The sequence below is a fragment of the Saimiri boliviensis genome, chromosome X (genome assembly GCF_048565385.1).
Source record: "Saimiri boliviensis isolate mSaiBol1 chromosome X, mSaiBol1.pri, whole genome shotgun sequence".
Classification (NCBI taxonomy): domain Eukaryota; kingdom Metazoa; phylum Chordata; class Mammalia; order Primates; family Cebidae; genus Saimiri; species Saimiri boliviensis.
The window spans coordinates 59,550,047-59,566,631 of NC_133470.1; the positions used below are offsets into that span (position 1 = coordinate 59,550,047).

Here is a 16,585-nt window from a genome sequence, read left to right on the forward strand (position 1 = left end):
TTATCTTAGGATAAAAGCAAATAACCTGTATGGGTGCAGTAGCTCACGCCTGTAATCCTAGCACTTTGGGAGGCCGAGGTGGGCAGATCGCCTGAGGTCAAGAGTTCGAGACCAGTCTGGCCAACATGGTGAAACCCTATCTCTACTATAAGTAAAAAATTGGCTGGGTATGGTGAGAGGCACCTGTAATCCCAGCTACTTGGGAGGCTGAGGCAGGAGAAGCGCTTGAACCCAGGAGGTGGAGGTTGCAGTGAGCAGAGATCATGCCATTGCACTCCAGCCTGGGCGACAAGAGCAAAACTCCATCTCAAAAAAAAAAAAAAGCAACCTTACTATAGTCTACAAGGCCTTGTATGATCTGACCCCTGCCTACCTCTTAGTCTGATATCCTGCCAGTATCCCCTTACATTCCTGTGTTCCGTACGTTTTGTATCCTTACATAATGTTCCTTCTGCCTGGCATGCTTTCTTCACCACCTTTCCCTGGACTCAGCTTAAATGTCACCTCAGGGAAACCTTTGTTGAACCCCACCCCCCTCCCACGGGCAGGTTAAGTCACCTATTAGTCTCTTTCTTAGCATTTTCTTCGTAGCAGTTTTCACAATTGTATATTGTTTGTTTTGTAACTGTAATTTCTGGGACCATTTTGATTATCATTATATTCTGAGCAGCTAGCACAATGCCTGACACACAATAGACATTTAGTAAAAATTTTTTTTATTTTTAGAGACAGCGTCTTGCTCTGTCACCTAGGCTGGAGGCCAGAGGTGTGATCATAGCTCACTGCAGCCTCAAACTCCTGACCTCAAGTGATCCTCCTACCCCAGCCTCTCAAATAGCTAGGACTATAGGCGGGCACCGCCATGCCCAGCTAATTTTTAAATTTTTTGTAGAAATGTTGTCTCATTATGTTGCCTAGGCTGGTCTTGAACTCCTGGTTTCAAGCAATACTTCTACCTTGGCCTCCCAAAGCATTGGGATTATAGGTGTGAGCCACTGCGGCCAAACTTAGAAAATATTTGAATAAATAAATGAATGAATAAAACTTATTGGGATGAAGTAGGAAAGATGGTGAAGGATGTAAAGATTGTTCAGTGTCAGGCAGGGGAGAAATGTTTCAGAAGCGGAGAATAACAGGTAGCACTGAACAAGTTGTATTCACGGGGTCCAGGCAGGCTAGCTCAAAAGAAGACCTGTGTAATTGAAATGTGGGATAGATAGGCTGGATGCAATGGGAGGATGGTTGTAGCAGTTCCTAAAAGTTTAGTTGACATATTAAAAGTAAAAATTTTTTTTTTTTTTTTGAGACGGAGTTTCGCTCTTGTTACCCAGGCTGGAGTGCAATGGCATGATCTTGGCTCACCGCAACCTCCGCCTCTTGGGTTCAGGCAATTCTCCTGCCTCAGCCTCCTGAGTAGCTGGGATTACAGGCACGCGCCACCATGCCCAGCTAATTTTTTTTGTATTTTTAGTAGAGACAGGGTTTCACCATGTTGACCAGGATGGTCTCGATCTCTTGACCTCGTGATCCACCCGCCTCGGCCTCCCAAAGTGCTGGGATTACAGGCGTGAGCTACCGCGCCTGGCCTAAAAGTAAAAATTTTTAGTGGCCATTGAGTTATTATAGATACCTGGACGGGGGACTACAAATTAATGCTTTAGGAAAGCTTTTGAAATAAGAATCTAAACTGTATTTCAGTTTGTAAAGCCTTGGGATCGCTTCTCGGCCTTTTGGCTAAGATCAAGTGTAAATAAAGCCTTGGGGCAGAAGAAGACCAGTTAGGGAGATACAGCAGTGGCCCAAAGATAATAAAATAGTCAAGGGAAAATTAAGACACGAAATCAACAGTAAGGCAATGACAATGAAAGGTATAAAGAAATAGATTGAGGAAGCAATTAGGAAGAAACATTAGCAAAATTTGAGGAAACACTGGTTGTATGCAGAGAAAAGGGGGTGTCATTTACAGTAATGGGGGTTTGGCATGAGGGAAAAAAAGGCTTGGTTTTCAAGTTGGAGGCAGATGTAATGTGATCAAGTTAGGCAGATAATTCTAGAGGTAGATATAGTGTCATGTAGGTGGAAAAGCATCTTAACTCATGGTTAAACTGGGCCAGGGAAAGAGGAAGAGAAAGACCAGTGGAATGAGGCCTAACCTAGAGAACAGGCAACTCTACTCACCAAGAGGACACCTTTTCCTTTATGATGCAGAGAACATTTTAGCTCCTCTTTGTCCATTCCAGAATAAAGTCTTTACTTTTGCATAACCAAAAGGCTCATTAAAGTGTTTTTCTCCAAACAAAAGATCAGTTTGTCCTCAAAGGTAAATTCTGCCTTTACTTCAGAAGCAGAAAAAGTGCCGGAAGCTTTGGAATAGCAGTTTATCCTCAGTCAGAAAGGTTTCAGAATGTTGGGGTTCAATTTGGTAGTGCCAATCAAAAATTTTAATTTGAATATACTTTGAGCCTGTAGTTTTACTTCTAGAATCTATGCAACAGAAATGCTCAAACAAATATACAGTGCAGGCTGGGCACAGTGGCTCATGCGTGTAATCCTAGCACTTTGGGAGGCTGAGGCGGGTAGATTCCTTGAGGTCAAGAGTTCCAGACCAGCCTGGTAAATTAGTGAAACCCCCATCTCTACAAAAACAAAAAACAAAAAACCCCACAAATTTACAGTGTAGCAGTGATTGTAATATTAAGAATTGTAAACAACTTAAATGTGTATCAATTGGAATATGACTGAATAAATTATGGTCTGTCCACAGTATTAAATCTTATGCAGCTATTAAAATGAGGTCTGTTTACTGACATGGATGGTTTTTTGTTTGTTTGTTTGAGACAGAGTCTTGCTCTATCACCCAGGCTGGAGTGCAGTGGCACCATCTCAGCTCACTGCAACCCCTGCCTCCTGCGTTCGAGCAGTTCTCCTCCCTCAGCCTCATGAGTAGCTGGGATTACAGGTGTGCGCTACCACGCCTGGCTGATTTTTGTATTTTTGTAGAGAATGGGTTTCACCATTTTGGCCACACTGGTCTCGAACTCCTGACCTCAACTGATCTGCCTGCCTCTGCCTCCCAAAGTGCTGGGATTACAGGTGTGAGCCACCATGCCTGGCCAACATAGATGGGTTTTCATGATGTATCAGAAAATGAAAAAAGCATGTGTGTGAATTGAGTGCATGTATATAAACCATATATGCATGGAAGTAAGTCTGGATGGACACATACTAAAAATACCAACAGTAGTATCTTCTGGGTAGTGGGTTGGAGAAGTGATACAGAATTTTTAAAAAGTGTAAACTCATCAGCTTTCTTCGCACGCACATAGGACTGTGGCATTTTTAGGGCTTTCCTTTCCTGAAGGATTTGCAATTGTATTGCCAAATTTTATTTTTGAGAGCTTATCCACTCTCTGGCCCCACCTTTCTTTTGAGAAGACACTGCAGGATCCAATTCTGTAGCTTAAGACCAGCAGCTCCAAACTTTATCAGAATCACGTTGATGCTTGTTAAAAATGCAGATTCCTGGGCCCCGGCTCAGTAGGTTCTGTTTCTGTGTATCTGCGATGGGGTGCCAAATCCTGATATTTTATAGGCCTCCCAGGTGGTCAATGACTAGGGCAAAACCCTTCTTTGGTACTGACTTCTGATTGTGCCCCCTCCCATTTGTTTCTCTGTGATTAGCAACTGGGAAAAGGGAAAGAGGGCGATGACTGTATGGATATCTTTGTGGGTCACAAACAGTTGGGTTCATCTGAATGGGAAAAAATAAAGAGCAGTTTAGTAGACTTGAGATTTTAGTATACTATTAACTGTTGCTTCTTTGAAGTGGGCCCTCTGGGTTAGAGGCTGGTCAGGTGGGCTTCCTAGGCAGTGACTTTGGCCTAGGAGATGCTCTCCAGCATTGGCTGCGAAGGCTCTGTTAGTGACAAATGGGAGGGAAGGAGGGAGCTTGGCGAGTCCTGAAGTCTTAGAATTGAGATGCTTTTCAAGGGAAGCTTTTTTCCTGGGAAAATGATACCTCTAATATTTAAGATGAGATAGTATCTAAGTCTATTATAAATAGTTTTTTGTTAGAATGATTTTTCTTTGTTGTATACAAAGTCTGTTAATCAGCTGCCCATTGTTCATTGTTAACATCTCAAAAGAGTGTTTAAAAATAATAAAGCCCAGTTGCTCCCAACAGTTAACCTTGGGAACAAAAGTAAATGTGAATGCTTCTTAACTACCTTTCTAAGCCCTCAACGAAACTGGCAGCCATCAGTTAAACCATTAGGTTTATTAGTTTAAGAATAGAAATGTCAACTTGGACATAGTTTTCTAATTTGCTCCTCATTTACCCAACAATTATTTATTCAAACGCTGCTCCGCCTAGTAGACTTTGGATAACTCTACAAATAGAAGTCAGAGACTGATGGGCAGGTGGAACTCTAAAGGGATCATCCAAATGGGGAAAAAAAAAAAGTGAATAAAACACACTTTAATAAACTTGAAATTTTAGTAGCACATGCGAAAACAAAAAGTGGATGCCTTAAAGCAATAGCTTTGTTCTCTTTCTGTAGTCTATTTTAAGTGGACCCTCTGGCCCAGAATTATCAGCCTTGGATTAGGAGCTTTGAGGAAATGGTGGTTTGGTGGTTGTTTTTTTAAAGGATTTTTAAAGAAATGTAGTTACTAAGCAACTGCCATGACCTGCTGCTAAGTTGGAGTTCAGCGGGCAGTCAATTCCAAAGAAGGGAATATATAAACAAGTTTCAAGAAGGGAAAAACATGATAGATTCGGTGTACTTTTTTGTTCTCAGTTCGATGCATAGTTCTCTCTTTTACTTGTCTTCCCCTAATAAAGGGCTGCTTGTTCAGAAATCTTTGTCTCACATGGTTCTGCCCAATAGCCGGTGAGCTCAGAGGAGGGCCAGAAAGGAACAGATGAGAAACAATCCCCAGCCAGTGCACAGGACCGAACCCTGGGGTGGGGCCCATGCCCAGGGGGTCTCTAGAGGTGGACTGGCCTGCTGCTGTGCTCTAGGACAGTTCAGGGCTTCTGTGACAAATTGGTCACTACCCCCTACCTTTAGATTAGGGCACCTCATTGATATTGATGGGTTGCCGTGTAACCCTCAGAACAGGAACATTGTCCAGCTGTTGTCTCTCTTACCCCCTGCTGCAACATTTAATGGGTGAGTCAGTGACTTAACTGCTTCCTCCAGGATTTCAGGAACAGGAGTAGGTAATGAGGACAAATCACCATAACACCGGTGTGTGATGAATGAAAGAGCACACTAATTTAACCAGTTGGTTAAAATTGATATCACAGTGAACAAAAGAAGCTTTGTTGAGAGGAGGTTATTTGCCTGACTTAGGGCTCCATTTCTTCCCCTTTAGGCTTTATCATTTCCCCTTACACCTAGATGAAGGTCAGTTTGGTTGCTTTGCTGGGGAAGGGGAGTGTCAGGTGCTGGAACAGGTGTTTTGTTTTCTCCTGTAGAGTCATACGGACTAGGTGGGGATGCTTCTTGCCAGCCCTCTGTGGTGCACGAAATTGCTTTTGTGGAATTTTTTCCCCTGGAAGTGTGTTTTTTAAAGCAGTTTCCCAACCTTCAACCCCTAGTATAAATTTTGACTTCCTTTAAAGCCAGCTTGTCATAGTGAAGTGTGCCTGTTTTCTAGCATTTCCACAGCCTGTGGCCTTAGATATACCCCGTTTTATGTGGCAATTATAGGCCTGAAAGATGTGTAATTGTGTGTGGTAAGTGTGAATATTGTATTTTAAGTGTCCTAGGAGAATGTCACAGCAAAGCAGCCATACGAAAAGCCTTTTATAATAATTGTACAGCTAGAGTTAATTTTCTTATATCAGGTTTTCTTAAATTGGGGATAAACCTGTATTACATTTCCAGAGTGATAAGGCTGTTTCAGGCTGTTGTGATGGTCTCAATGGGGTATAAGGTTAGGAATGGACTTACGACCTCACTGACTAGATGATTTTGGAGGTGAGAGGTGTCAGCTGACTTCTCGGTTTGGGAGAATTTATGTTTTAATGTATGTTACTGAGGCCAAAGAGGCTATTGGTTAAAAGGGAAATAACTCAGGAGAGCTTTAATTCTCCTCATAAGGGTAGTTACAGTTGTGAGGTTTGTTTGTTTTTACCTCTGTACTGGGTTCCAATATCACCCCCCTTCACCCTGGCCAAAAAAGTCATCCTGAAAAAATTGTCTTCTTGCCTAACAATGATATAATGGCCTCAGGTCCTTTCCAGCCCCTCTGCTCTGCGTCTCAGGACCATCTGTTCTCTGCAATCCGCTTTTTGGGAAAGTCTCCTTTCCCATCTGCTCTCCTTGGGCCTGAGTGTCGGCTCTAAAGATTTATAAAGGGTTGCACTGGAACCTCTTTCCAGTTGTTATTTTTTTAAAGGATCAGTGAGATTTTTGAGGCAGATAAGAGCTTTTTGCATTTGACATGCCCAAATGCTACTCCCTTTTCAGGTGCATTCTTTCCTTCTGTTAGTTTGGGGATGAAGGGAAGTTTGTCTTTCTGTGCTTAGGAGAAGGGACTTTGCTTATCAAAGCAAAGACTGAATGGGCTGGCTCTGGCTGCTTTTAAGCCAAGGGGCCTTCTGGCTTTTTTGGCTGCTGGCGTGCAAACTCAGGGGAGCTCCTTGAGTTCATTCTTTTCCTGTCTTTTCCCTTGTTTCTGTGACAGAATACAGTCGCTTTGAATCGAAGATACATGACTTGCGAGAACAAATGATGAACAGCAGCATGAGCTCTGGGTCTGGGTCCCTCCGAACAAGTGAGAAGAGGTCCTTGTATGTCAGGTAAGTTGCCCTTCAGAGCACTAGGCCTTGTGCTAGATGAGGAGAGCTCCATGCCAACCCAGCCCTTCTTATTTAACTAGTGGGCTAGGGAGTATGTACTCCCAGTACTAAAATAACACTCTTTACTGTATGCTCAGGTTGTGTATTTTATGGTCAGTATCTCCTCCCTTTTGTGAGCTGGCTTCTTCCTTTTTTGCTCGTGAATGACTCAGTATGGGAAAATTTCAGTTTGCTCTAATTGTAAAAGACTTGGGTGATTGTTGCTAGTCAGCATTCAAATATCAGTCAAATGTTCAAACTACTTTGCTTACAATCTGTGCTTAGAGGGGAAACTTGCCACCCTCCCATCCCCTTCCATGTATGCATAATAGACATCAGGATTTCTGTCTCAGCATAGCAACTATCACAGTGTTCTTGTACAAGGGTCTCTTTTAAAAGACCAAAGAACTGACAGGTTGCTGCATTCTGGATGTTTTATCGTGATTCCATTCCCCCTCACCACCCGCTGCACTGGTCTGCTGTATCTATGAATCAGGGGATGAATAGTGTATGTGACCTAGGAAGAAGGAGGGGTGGAGGGAACAGATAGTAGCGCAGAGTGTATTGCTGCTGAAAGCTATTCTGAGATATTTTCGAGGTTGAGCTTCTTTGACCCTTGAGGCATAGTATGATACTTTGTCAGGTCAAGGTACAAACCTCCTGGGGAGTTGGAGTGCCAAGAGAATACTGTGGACTCCTCACAGAATTAGGGATAGCTTCCTTCTTCCTGCTTTGGCATCTTGGCAAAACTCCAAAATCTGGTGCCAAGTACATTGTATCTCTCCAAGGTTAAAGCCCTGAGAGAAAGGTGATGGGGATTGCTTTCCATTGTGTTTAATGCTTAGGTGTGGGGTTGTAGCAAACTCTTGGGCTGAACTTTTTTCTGGTGGCCTCTGATACCTGGCCAGGAAGTCGTACTTGCTAGTTGCTTGGCAATGTGATAACTGCTCTGTCCTTGGGGTGTGAGTTGACAAAAGCGAAGGGATGTCAATGCTAACTGAAGTTTTTTTTCTCATGGTGTTTGCTTTTGTTTTTCCCCTGTTGGTGGTCCCTGACTCTACTGCAGGGAGTGGAGCTGAGGGAGCCCATCTCTGAGCCTGAAGCTCACTAGAAACCTCCACGATCTTGTCTAGTGTGAATCCTCAACTCCACTCCTTGTGTATTGAAAGCATTTGCTATGCTTACTTCCTGCTGTGAAGGAAGAATGGTATGAAGGCAGGGCTGGTCATTTTCCCAATCCCCACAAAAAGAAAGTTTTGTTTTCTGTCACTAAAGCCCTTGCTCCCAGTCTGCAGCTTGGATACTGGGGTGCTGAGGGGAAAAATAAGAGATGTGCTGTCGACCCCCCAAAATGGGTAATGCTTATATGACTTGGTCAGGATTGTTCCGTTCCATGCTTCCAGCCCCCGCAGATGTGGCACTCCAGTGTGCGTGGGAAGCTGCTCTTTAGGCAAGACAGTTTCTTTGGAGAGCTTTATTTTTAGATTTCCCCTCTCTGCCTATCCTGTGCTACAGTTCTCTCTGCCTGGGCAGGGGGAGTGGGACATTGGCTCCAGATCTGGAACACCCTTCTCTGGCCCAGGCAAGGGATACATTCAGCTTACCTCTGGGGAGGAGGGTGGAGACCATGACTGCTTCTAGTGAATCAGTTTATATAATCTGCCTGTAACCTTCTCTAGATAAATATCTGTATCCTCTGAGGAAAGTAGATGTGGTTAGGAAAATAGTAACAATTTGTGATCACTAGATTTAATCAGGGCACTTAATGTCTTATGGCTAAAGCATTGAGCTGAGGTCCTTTGCTAAGCTAACCCCTTTATTGTACCCTGGCTTGCTCGCTTCCCCTTTGTTCCTGTTTTTGGCCTTTCACTCTACACTTGGTTCCTTTTCTTCAGCACGCAAACATATTTAAGCTTCTTTTATTCTTTTTTTTTTTTTTTTTTGAGACAGAGTCTCGCCCTGTCACCCAGGCTATAGTGCAATGGCGCGCTCTTGGCTCACTGCAACCTCTGCCTCCCAGGTTCAAGCGATTCTCCTGCCTCAGCCTCTCGAGTAGCTGGGATTACAGGCGCAGCACCACACCTGGCTAATTTTTGTATTTTTAGTAGAGAGGGGGTTACACCATATTGGTCAGGCCGGTCTCGAACTCCTAACCTCGTGATCTGCCCACCTCGGCTTCCTAAAGTGCTGAGATTACAGGCTTGAGCCACCACACCCGGCCAGCTGCTTTTATTCTTAAACATAAAAAAAAAATCCCTAGATACCAATAGTCTCATAAACTATTGTCTTATATCTTTTTGCTTACTGCATTTGCCAGATTATTTGCCAGAAAACACTAGATCCTTGATACTAATCAGTATTGTGTGAAAAATCAGTGGTTTAGTAAGTTGTGCAAATGCAGGCTTAAACAGAGGAAAACGGGGCTCTTTCCTGTGATTAATCTCCAGGAAGGACTGTACTAGTCAGTGTTTCTCCAAAAGATAGAGCATGGGAGCCTTATTTGAGAAACCTATCTCAACATCCAGGTTGGAAATGTTGGAGTACTTGCTGCTGCATCAAATCACCTGTCTTTCACTAGCTTGAAAGGAAGCATGCATCTGCTCTTCGGTGTGGTAGTTTGACTCTGAGCAGCTCTCAGAAGCCTGACTCTCTGTTAGGGATCGGTGGGTGACCTCTTAGTCTTCAAATTTAGTGATTAGTTCACTGGTTCTCTGACATTGTTCTGACCTCTTCACCACATTTGTTTCCATGAATTACCTGCTTTCTTCTTTAAAGGTTCTCTTCCTACCCTGCTTACCATTATTCCTTAATACCTTTCATTAGCTCTGCTCCCCTAAATGGCAATGCCATTTATTTTCACAGTTTCAAATCCTGTCGTATAAATGACATTCCTGATCTCTTTACTGAGCTACACACCTGCATATCAACTACTTGCTGGATGTGTGCATAAATAAAACTGCCCTCTCAGTTCCTCAAACAAGCGGCATGTACTTTCCTTATCTAAGTTAATTGGCTCACCCTATCATGTGGAAAAGGGATTAGATTTGTTCTGTCACCCAAAGCAGATCTCTGCTCAACATAAGAAAGGAAGAGCTAATGATTAAAACTGTCAGAAAATGGAAAGGACTGCTTCCGGATATAGTAAATTCGATCTTTTGTCACTCAAGGTGTTAAAGAAGAGGCTGGGCAACCATTTGGCTGGGTGTTGCAGAGGGGGTTGAAACTGAAGCAATAATCTGGATATGATCTGCTCAAAAGCTTTCACTAGTTCCTCAGTGTCTTCAGGATAAAGGGAAACAAACATTTAGGAAACAGATATTGTACATCAAGACCTTCATTATTCTCTTTAAATGGCTTTTAATATCCCTTTAATAATGCTACAGAGTAGATATTATGATTCCCATTTTGCAGATGAGAACACTGTAACTCCAGTTAGACAGCCAAGAAATTCCAAAACTGGAGCTTGAACCTCATTGCTCGGACTATAAAGTGTGGTTCTTTCAGTGTTTCCCCAACTCCTGTGATAGGAATCAGCTGGAATGCTAGTCAAAATACAGATTCCCAGGCTGCTCTTCTAGTGTTTTGGATTCACCAGGTTTGGGAAAACATATGTTTTTAACAAGCAGTCAAGATTGGGTGTGACAGCTCACATCAGTAATCCCAGAACTTTGGGAGGCCAAGATGGAAGGATTGCTTGAACCCAGGAGTTTGAGACCAGCCTGCACAACATAGCAAGCACCACTTTTAAAAAGTAAAAAGTTTTTAATTAGCCAGGTATGGTGGCATATACCTGTAGTCCCAGCTACTTAGGGGGCTGAGTAGGATCAAGTGAGCAGGAGGATCACTTGAGCCCAGGAGGTTGTGACTTCAGTAAGCTGTGATAATGACACTGTATTCCAGTCTGGGTGATAGAGCAAGACTCTGTCTCTATAAAAAAAATTATAAAAAATAAACATCACACTTACTTTACCTCCTACTGTGTGGAAAGCAGTAAAGCACAAGGCTGAGAATTTGGGTACAATTGCAGGGTTAGATTCAAGGAAACAGCGGGTATGGTCCCTGCCCTCTGGCAGTTCACCATCTACCCAGAAAAGATTAAGTAGCGGATGGTTAAACTGAGGGAACCCTTTTTCAGTTTGGATTTCACCTCTGATTCTTTTGCTGTTGCTTCCCCTATGACATAATTATTTGCTTTCCTTCCCCTCCCCTGAGTATCTATCCCCCTTTGGTGTGCATGAGTTTGCAAAGCTATTTTGAAGTAAATAACACCCTCTTAGAGCTGCAACAGAGGCTCTAACAGGTGAAACCCTAGGGAGCTGCAGCTGTCCTAACCACAGGGGACATGGGGTTTACAGAGCAGGGAGCAGGAGGAAGAAGGAAAGAGAGCAGTATTTGGAAAATGAAACTTGATTTTAAAGTCATCAGTAACTTATTTGGAAGGCCCTTCCTCACACTTCACTATGCTAGAATCATCTCTTAAGTAGATGACCAGGATAAGCACAGCACCTGACTCTACCCAGCCTAGGGCTTTTGCTCTGCTCGAGAATTTGCCTTGTCCCCTGGAAAAGTCCATAGAAATAAACCTCTCTTGAACTTCTTGCTCAAGGTTGGGATGGGTAGGTGTTTAACTCAGGCCATTCTGATGTGAAGGCAGTACAAAGATACTGGGTTAGAGTTCCAGGAATGACCTTGTTCTATACTTTAATTTATTTATTGAATGAATAAAGGAAAGACCTTGTGCTCCAAAGGTTGCCAAGAGGCTCAAGAGTACAGTTGTAGAAATAGCTTTTGAAAGTTTGTTCAGGCTAACCTGGCTGCATTCTTTGCAGCCACAGGGCAGCATTCAGGCAGTTCGGGAGTCCTGGCCTCCTGACTGGCTATCTGCTATCTCAGTCATCTTCCCACTCTAGGAGGAAATCATGTTGGAGCATCTGTAGTCTTGATTCAAGAAACAATGTCAGACATATTGGCTTGGTCATCAAAGAAGGCTAGAGAATGCTCATTCCTCTCAACAAGCACACATTAATTGTGCAAATACTCTGCTTTGCCCAGGGTGGTGCTTGGTGGAGCCTGATTTGGTCTTCTTTATTGTAATAGAGTTTCAATAGTGGATTAAGATGCCAATGGGGAAATGCTGCCAGGCTTCACTATCTGATAGAATTGGGGGGTGATGATAATATATGCATTTTAAAAAGCAACAACAATGTATGTAAGTGTTCAGGGCTACCAGAGGGTGGGGCAGAGCTTCCTGCACCGGTGATTTTTCGAACTGCCTATTCCCAAACACTAGTCCTGGGCCTGCATTCATAATCCCTCAGCTCATCCTATCATCTGCAAGTGCTGTGAGCCCTAAACAGTCAATCATTGAGGGCTAAATGGTCCTTGAATGCCTCTTCAACGTCATAATTGCCATAAGGCCTGACACTTGGAGACAGATAAAGGAGAAAGGTGCTCTTAACCTGCTCTCCATTCACCTTTCTTCAAGATACACCAGGGAGGCCTGGTTCACTCCTTTTGTGTTGACCCATACTGTGCCTGTCTGAGTGCTTGGGTTTGTGCTGTTAGGCTGCTCTTCAGAGGCTGCTGGAAATTAACTCTCACTAAGGTCAAGGGCTGATGAGTGACTGTTGCTTTATAACTTTCTGTGCATGGTTTATACAGACTGGGCAAGGGATTGACTGCCTAGTTGTCAAATAATGTGTGCCCTTTATCCAGTACTTTCTGGCCACAGGAATAAAGTGATATATTAGACCCCAGTTACTATGGGAAGGAACACTCAGGGTTAATAACTAGGGAGTAACTGGGAGGGCCTTCTGTGGACTCTCCATCCCCTATAGCCAGGTCTCACCCACCATTCACAAGCATTGAGAATCCCACATGGAGCATAAGACATGGTCTCAGTTTTCAAAGGGCTTTACTTTGGCGGTATAATATGAAACATCAAAAAAAAAAAAAAAACTTGCAAGAATTAAATAGCAATAAGTAGAAAATGTAAAGAAAGGTTGCTGCCAAATGTGGTAGCAAATATGGTATGGATTTGGAAGAAGGAAATTTGGAGTGGGCAGGATCACAAAGCTGGGAGAGACTTGGGCTGGGCCTCGGAGGAGTAGCTGAGCGGGGTGAGGAGACTGACAGAGCATCTCAGGCTATAGACGGATGACCGGAGCCATAGGTAGAGAGGTGGGCACAATACTAGGTTATTTTAGCAGAAGCAACTCCTTGCCTTTGAGGAGATAGCGCTAAAATGCTCATTTGCTTTGCACTGAGAAACCTGCTTGACCAGTTTTCTTTGTCGTTACCATTTGCTTTGCGTTCTGGTTCACTAAGACAGCACAGTGGCTGTGCCAGGTGCTTATAATTTCTCTCAATCTTTCCAACTCAAACCTCACCATTTAGGATCTCAACTGCAAAGACTTTTGTCTGATAATCTGTTTACTTTGAGCTGGTTATATTCTTGCTTTCTCATCCAGCAGAGAGGACCCAGCTGAAAGGAAGGCTAGACAAAATCCTCTAAAGCAGGCGTCCCCAAACTTTTTACACAGGGGGCCAGGTCACTGTCCCTCAGACCGTTGGAGGGCTGCCACATACTGTGCTCCTCTCACTGACCACCAATGAAAGAGGTGCCCCTTCCTGAAGTGCGGCGGGGGGCCGGATAAATGGCCTCAGGGGGCCGCATGCTCTAGAGCACATGCATTATCCCTGTGGGTGGGTAGGTGGGGGAGCACATGCATCCCTTTGAGGATATTTTTAAAGGTCACCTCTTAAACAACATTGTCTTTCGAGACCGTTGGAAACGCTTTCTCCTTAGGGAGACAGGCAGCAGCCTTGAAAGCTAGAGTGCTGAAGATTAGCTCAAGAACTCTGCAGATCCCCCAGAAGTTTCATCTCTCTTCATGGTGGTATGATGGCTCTGGAAAGCTGCTTTGTAGCCTACTGTCGCTTTGTTTTTATGTGTCACATTTTCCCTGGGTGACATTATTTACCTTGCTCTTAAATAACGTAATATTTTTCTGGCCTGGTGTTGCTGTTTGAAAAGTTGCAGGAATATCCAGGGTCTGGCTCTCCCTGGCTTCGTACAGGTACATGGCCATAACTAAGGAGTAACACATTCAGGGGCAGATCATCTTTTTTGTATATAAAGCACTGTGACTTCAGGCTGGGGATGGTAATATTTCCATGAGTTTTGTTCTCTCATGGCACAGTGTTTCCCTCTGGTGTGACCAGTCCCTAACTTGGAGGTCTCAGTGAAAATCTTTTTATCTAAGTGCAGAAGGAATAAGGAGTTTCTGAGACTTCCTTCTATTCTCCCATTTTCTTGTCAGATAAGCTGAAACTTATGTGCGCACACATACACACGCACACACTCACACACACAGTGAGACCAGGGTGGCAGTTGGTTAACTACAGCCTTTCTTTAGGTATTGAGAGACAAATATGTTTTGCTTTTTTTTTTTTTTTCCCCATGCTTACTCTATTTTTGAGTCAGGTTGAAATGGTTGGTTGCTATGTCATGTGGAGGATTTCCGTCCTGGGGCAGTGGTTCAGCCTGATTTGAAAGGGGAATATCTGCCTTGACTTTCTCTAGTGCCTGCCCTAAGAATAAAAAGTGTTGTGGAGAAAGGTATTCCTTCTTCCTCTCATCAGGCCTACCATTAGGCATTTATTTGTAAGAAGGTGCCAGCCCCCGTCACTTCATTAGGATTCCAGGGTGTTCCTAAGACAGACTATCACTGCTAGATGGCCACAGTTTAGCTACTTCTTAAAGATCTTGGGAAAGTAGTCAATATTAAAAAAAAAAAAAAAAAAAAAATTAAGGTCTAATTTGCATACCTTTTTTTGATTACATGAAATATGTCTCATGGGAGAAGTTGTTTGACTTTAGTATGCCTGTTCTCTTTTACCGGTTTAATTTCCACATGAAAGTTTAGCCTGATAATGGGATAAGAAAGCTGAAGTAATGAAGTTGGTCCCATAAGGCATACTAAATGAATGTCAAACTCCTTAGCTGGATAGTGCAGGCTGTTCACAGTCAGGCCCCAACCTGCGATTCTCTGAGGCCCAGCAAGACTTGGATGCACAGCTGATCCCTGAAAATACCCTGGGCTTCTTGCCTCCAGACCTTTGCTTACACTGTTCCCTTTACCTGGAAGGACCTCTCCTCAGTTCTACCTTTTGAAATCCTAAATCTTCATTGAGAACCAATTCAAAAAGCAGTATCTCCTTGCAGCTTCCCCAACTAGATGTGATTTGTAGTCTCTGTGAATCCTTTTAGGCCTTGGTTTGTCCTCCTTTTGGGCTTCCTGCTACAGCATCCTTAGTATACTGTACCCTCTGTCAGCTAGTAAGCTCCACAAGACCATCAACTTTTCTTTTGTATGTCCCATGTGTCTAACACATACTCCACATAAAGAAGACTAGGTATTTAAATAGTGGAAAAATGGTATGTTTTCTACACACATAGCAGAGTGGAGAATTAGCTTTTTTTTTTTTTTTTTTTTTTTTAAACGGAGTCTCACTCTGTTGCCAGGCTAGAGTACAGTGGCGACCTCAGCTCACTACAACTTCTGCCTCCTGGGTTCAAGAGATTCTCCTGTCTCAGCCTCCCAAGTAGCTGGGACTATAGGTGCGTGGCACCATGCCCAGCTAATTTTTGTATTTTTAGTAAAGATGAGGTTTCACCACGTTGGCCAGGATGGTCTTGATCTCTTGACCCCGTGATCCACCCACCTTGGCCTCCCAAAGTGCTGGGATTACAGGCGTGAGCCACTGTTCCTGGCCAAGAATTGGCTTTAAAAAAAAAAAAACACACGTGACTATGACTTAGGCTTTATGAAATGTTCTGAGATAAAAGAGCCCTGGTCTGAGAGTCACTCACTATGCAGTTCTAGATGAGGCCGTGTGCATATCTGGGCCTGCTTTTCATTGACTTTGAGGACGTTTTCTAGCTCTTAGTCAAACAAAATTTCAGCAGGAAAAAAGGGGCAAAGTAGATTTAGAGAAAATCCACATCATGGGTTTGGGAAACAAATCAAAGTTATGACAAAGGAAGGGATTGTTGAGGGAATTGGGAATGTTTAGCCTGGTAGAGAAGATCTAGGAAAGACCCAGACTCATTAAATACTACAGCTGGAAAGAAACTTAGAGAATATCTAAGGGATTTCCTTTACTAAATAGAAAGTTGGACAAAATGACCTCTGAGGCTCCAGCATTCTGCAAAATTCTTTTTCTGTTTGCAGTTCTGACTGATAGAAAAGGAAATTCTTGTTCATTTTCTTGCATTCTCAACTGCAAATAATAGTCTAGTTCAGAATCTCGAACTTCAGATACGACATTTCTATGTCTTTTACAAACCTATAGCTTAAAAAAGCATTGTCTATCCTTTTCATATTTCTTGTTCATTGAGCATTCATGAATTCATCAAACAAAATCCAGATAGACTTGGGAACCATTTTTTTAATTGGGAAATTGGAGTTGGACAACTTCCTTTTTTGCCTTGTTTGCCAGGGAACTTAGAGCCAAACGTGGTTCTTCGTCTGAAGTAAATGACTCAAACCAGTGCTTATTATATCTATTTTCCCACTTTTTTTTTTAATTGACTTAATGTTTTTTGAAAATTGTGAAAGGAACACATGCTGTGGTTAAAAAAACAAGTCCGAATAGTACAATTCCCAATGTGCAGAGTTAACTACTGGCAAAATCTTTTTGACTTTGATCAGTGTTTATTTTGGTTTTTAC

At 43.1% G+C, this 16,585-nt stretch overlaps 1 protein-coding gene across 11 annotated transcripts in view; it reads left to right on the plus strand.

Annotated features, from left to right (window-relative positions):
- Positions 1-16,585, plus strand: part of DLG3 (discs large MAGUK scaffold protein 3) — a 59,084-nt gene that overhangs the window by 27,495 nt on the left and 15,004 nt on the right. For all 11 annotated transcript variants that reach the window (XM_003943078.4, XM_074392076.1, XM_039475466.2 and 8 more), the window contains one exon: positions 6,697-6,811. In XM_003943078.4, the coding sequence (XP_003943127.1) occupies positions 6,697-6,811 (115 nt within the window). The remainder of the gene's footprint in view (positions 1-6,696; positions 6,812-16,585) is intronic.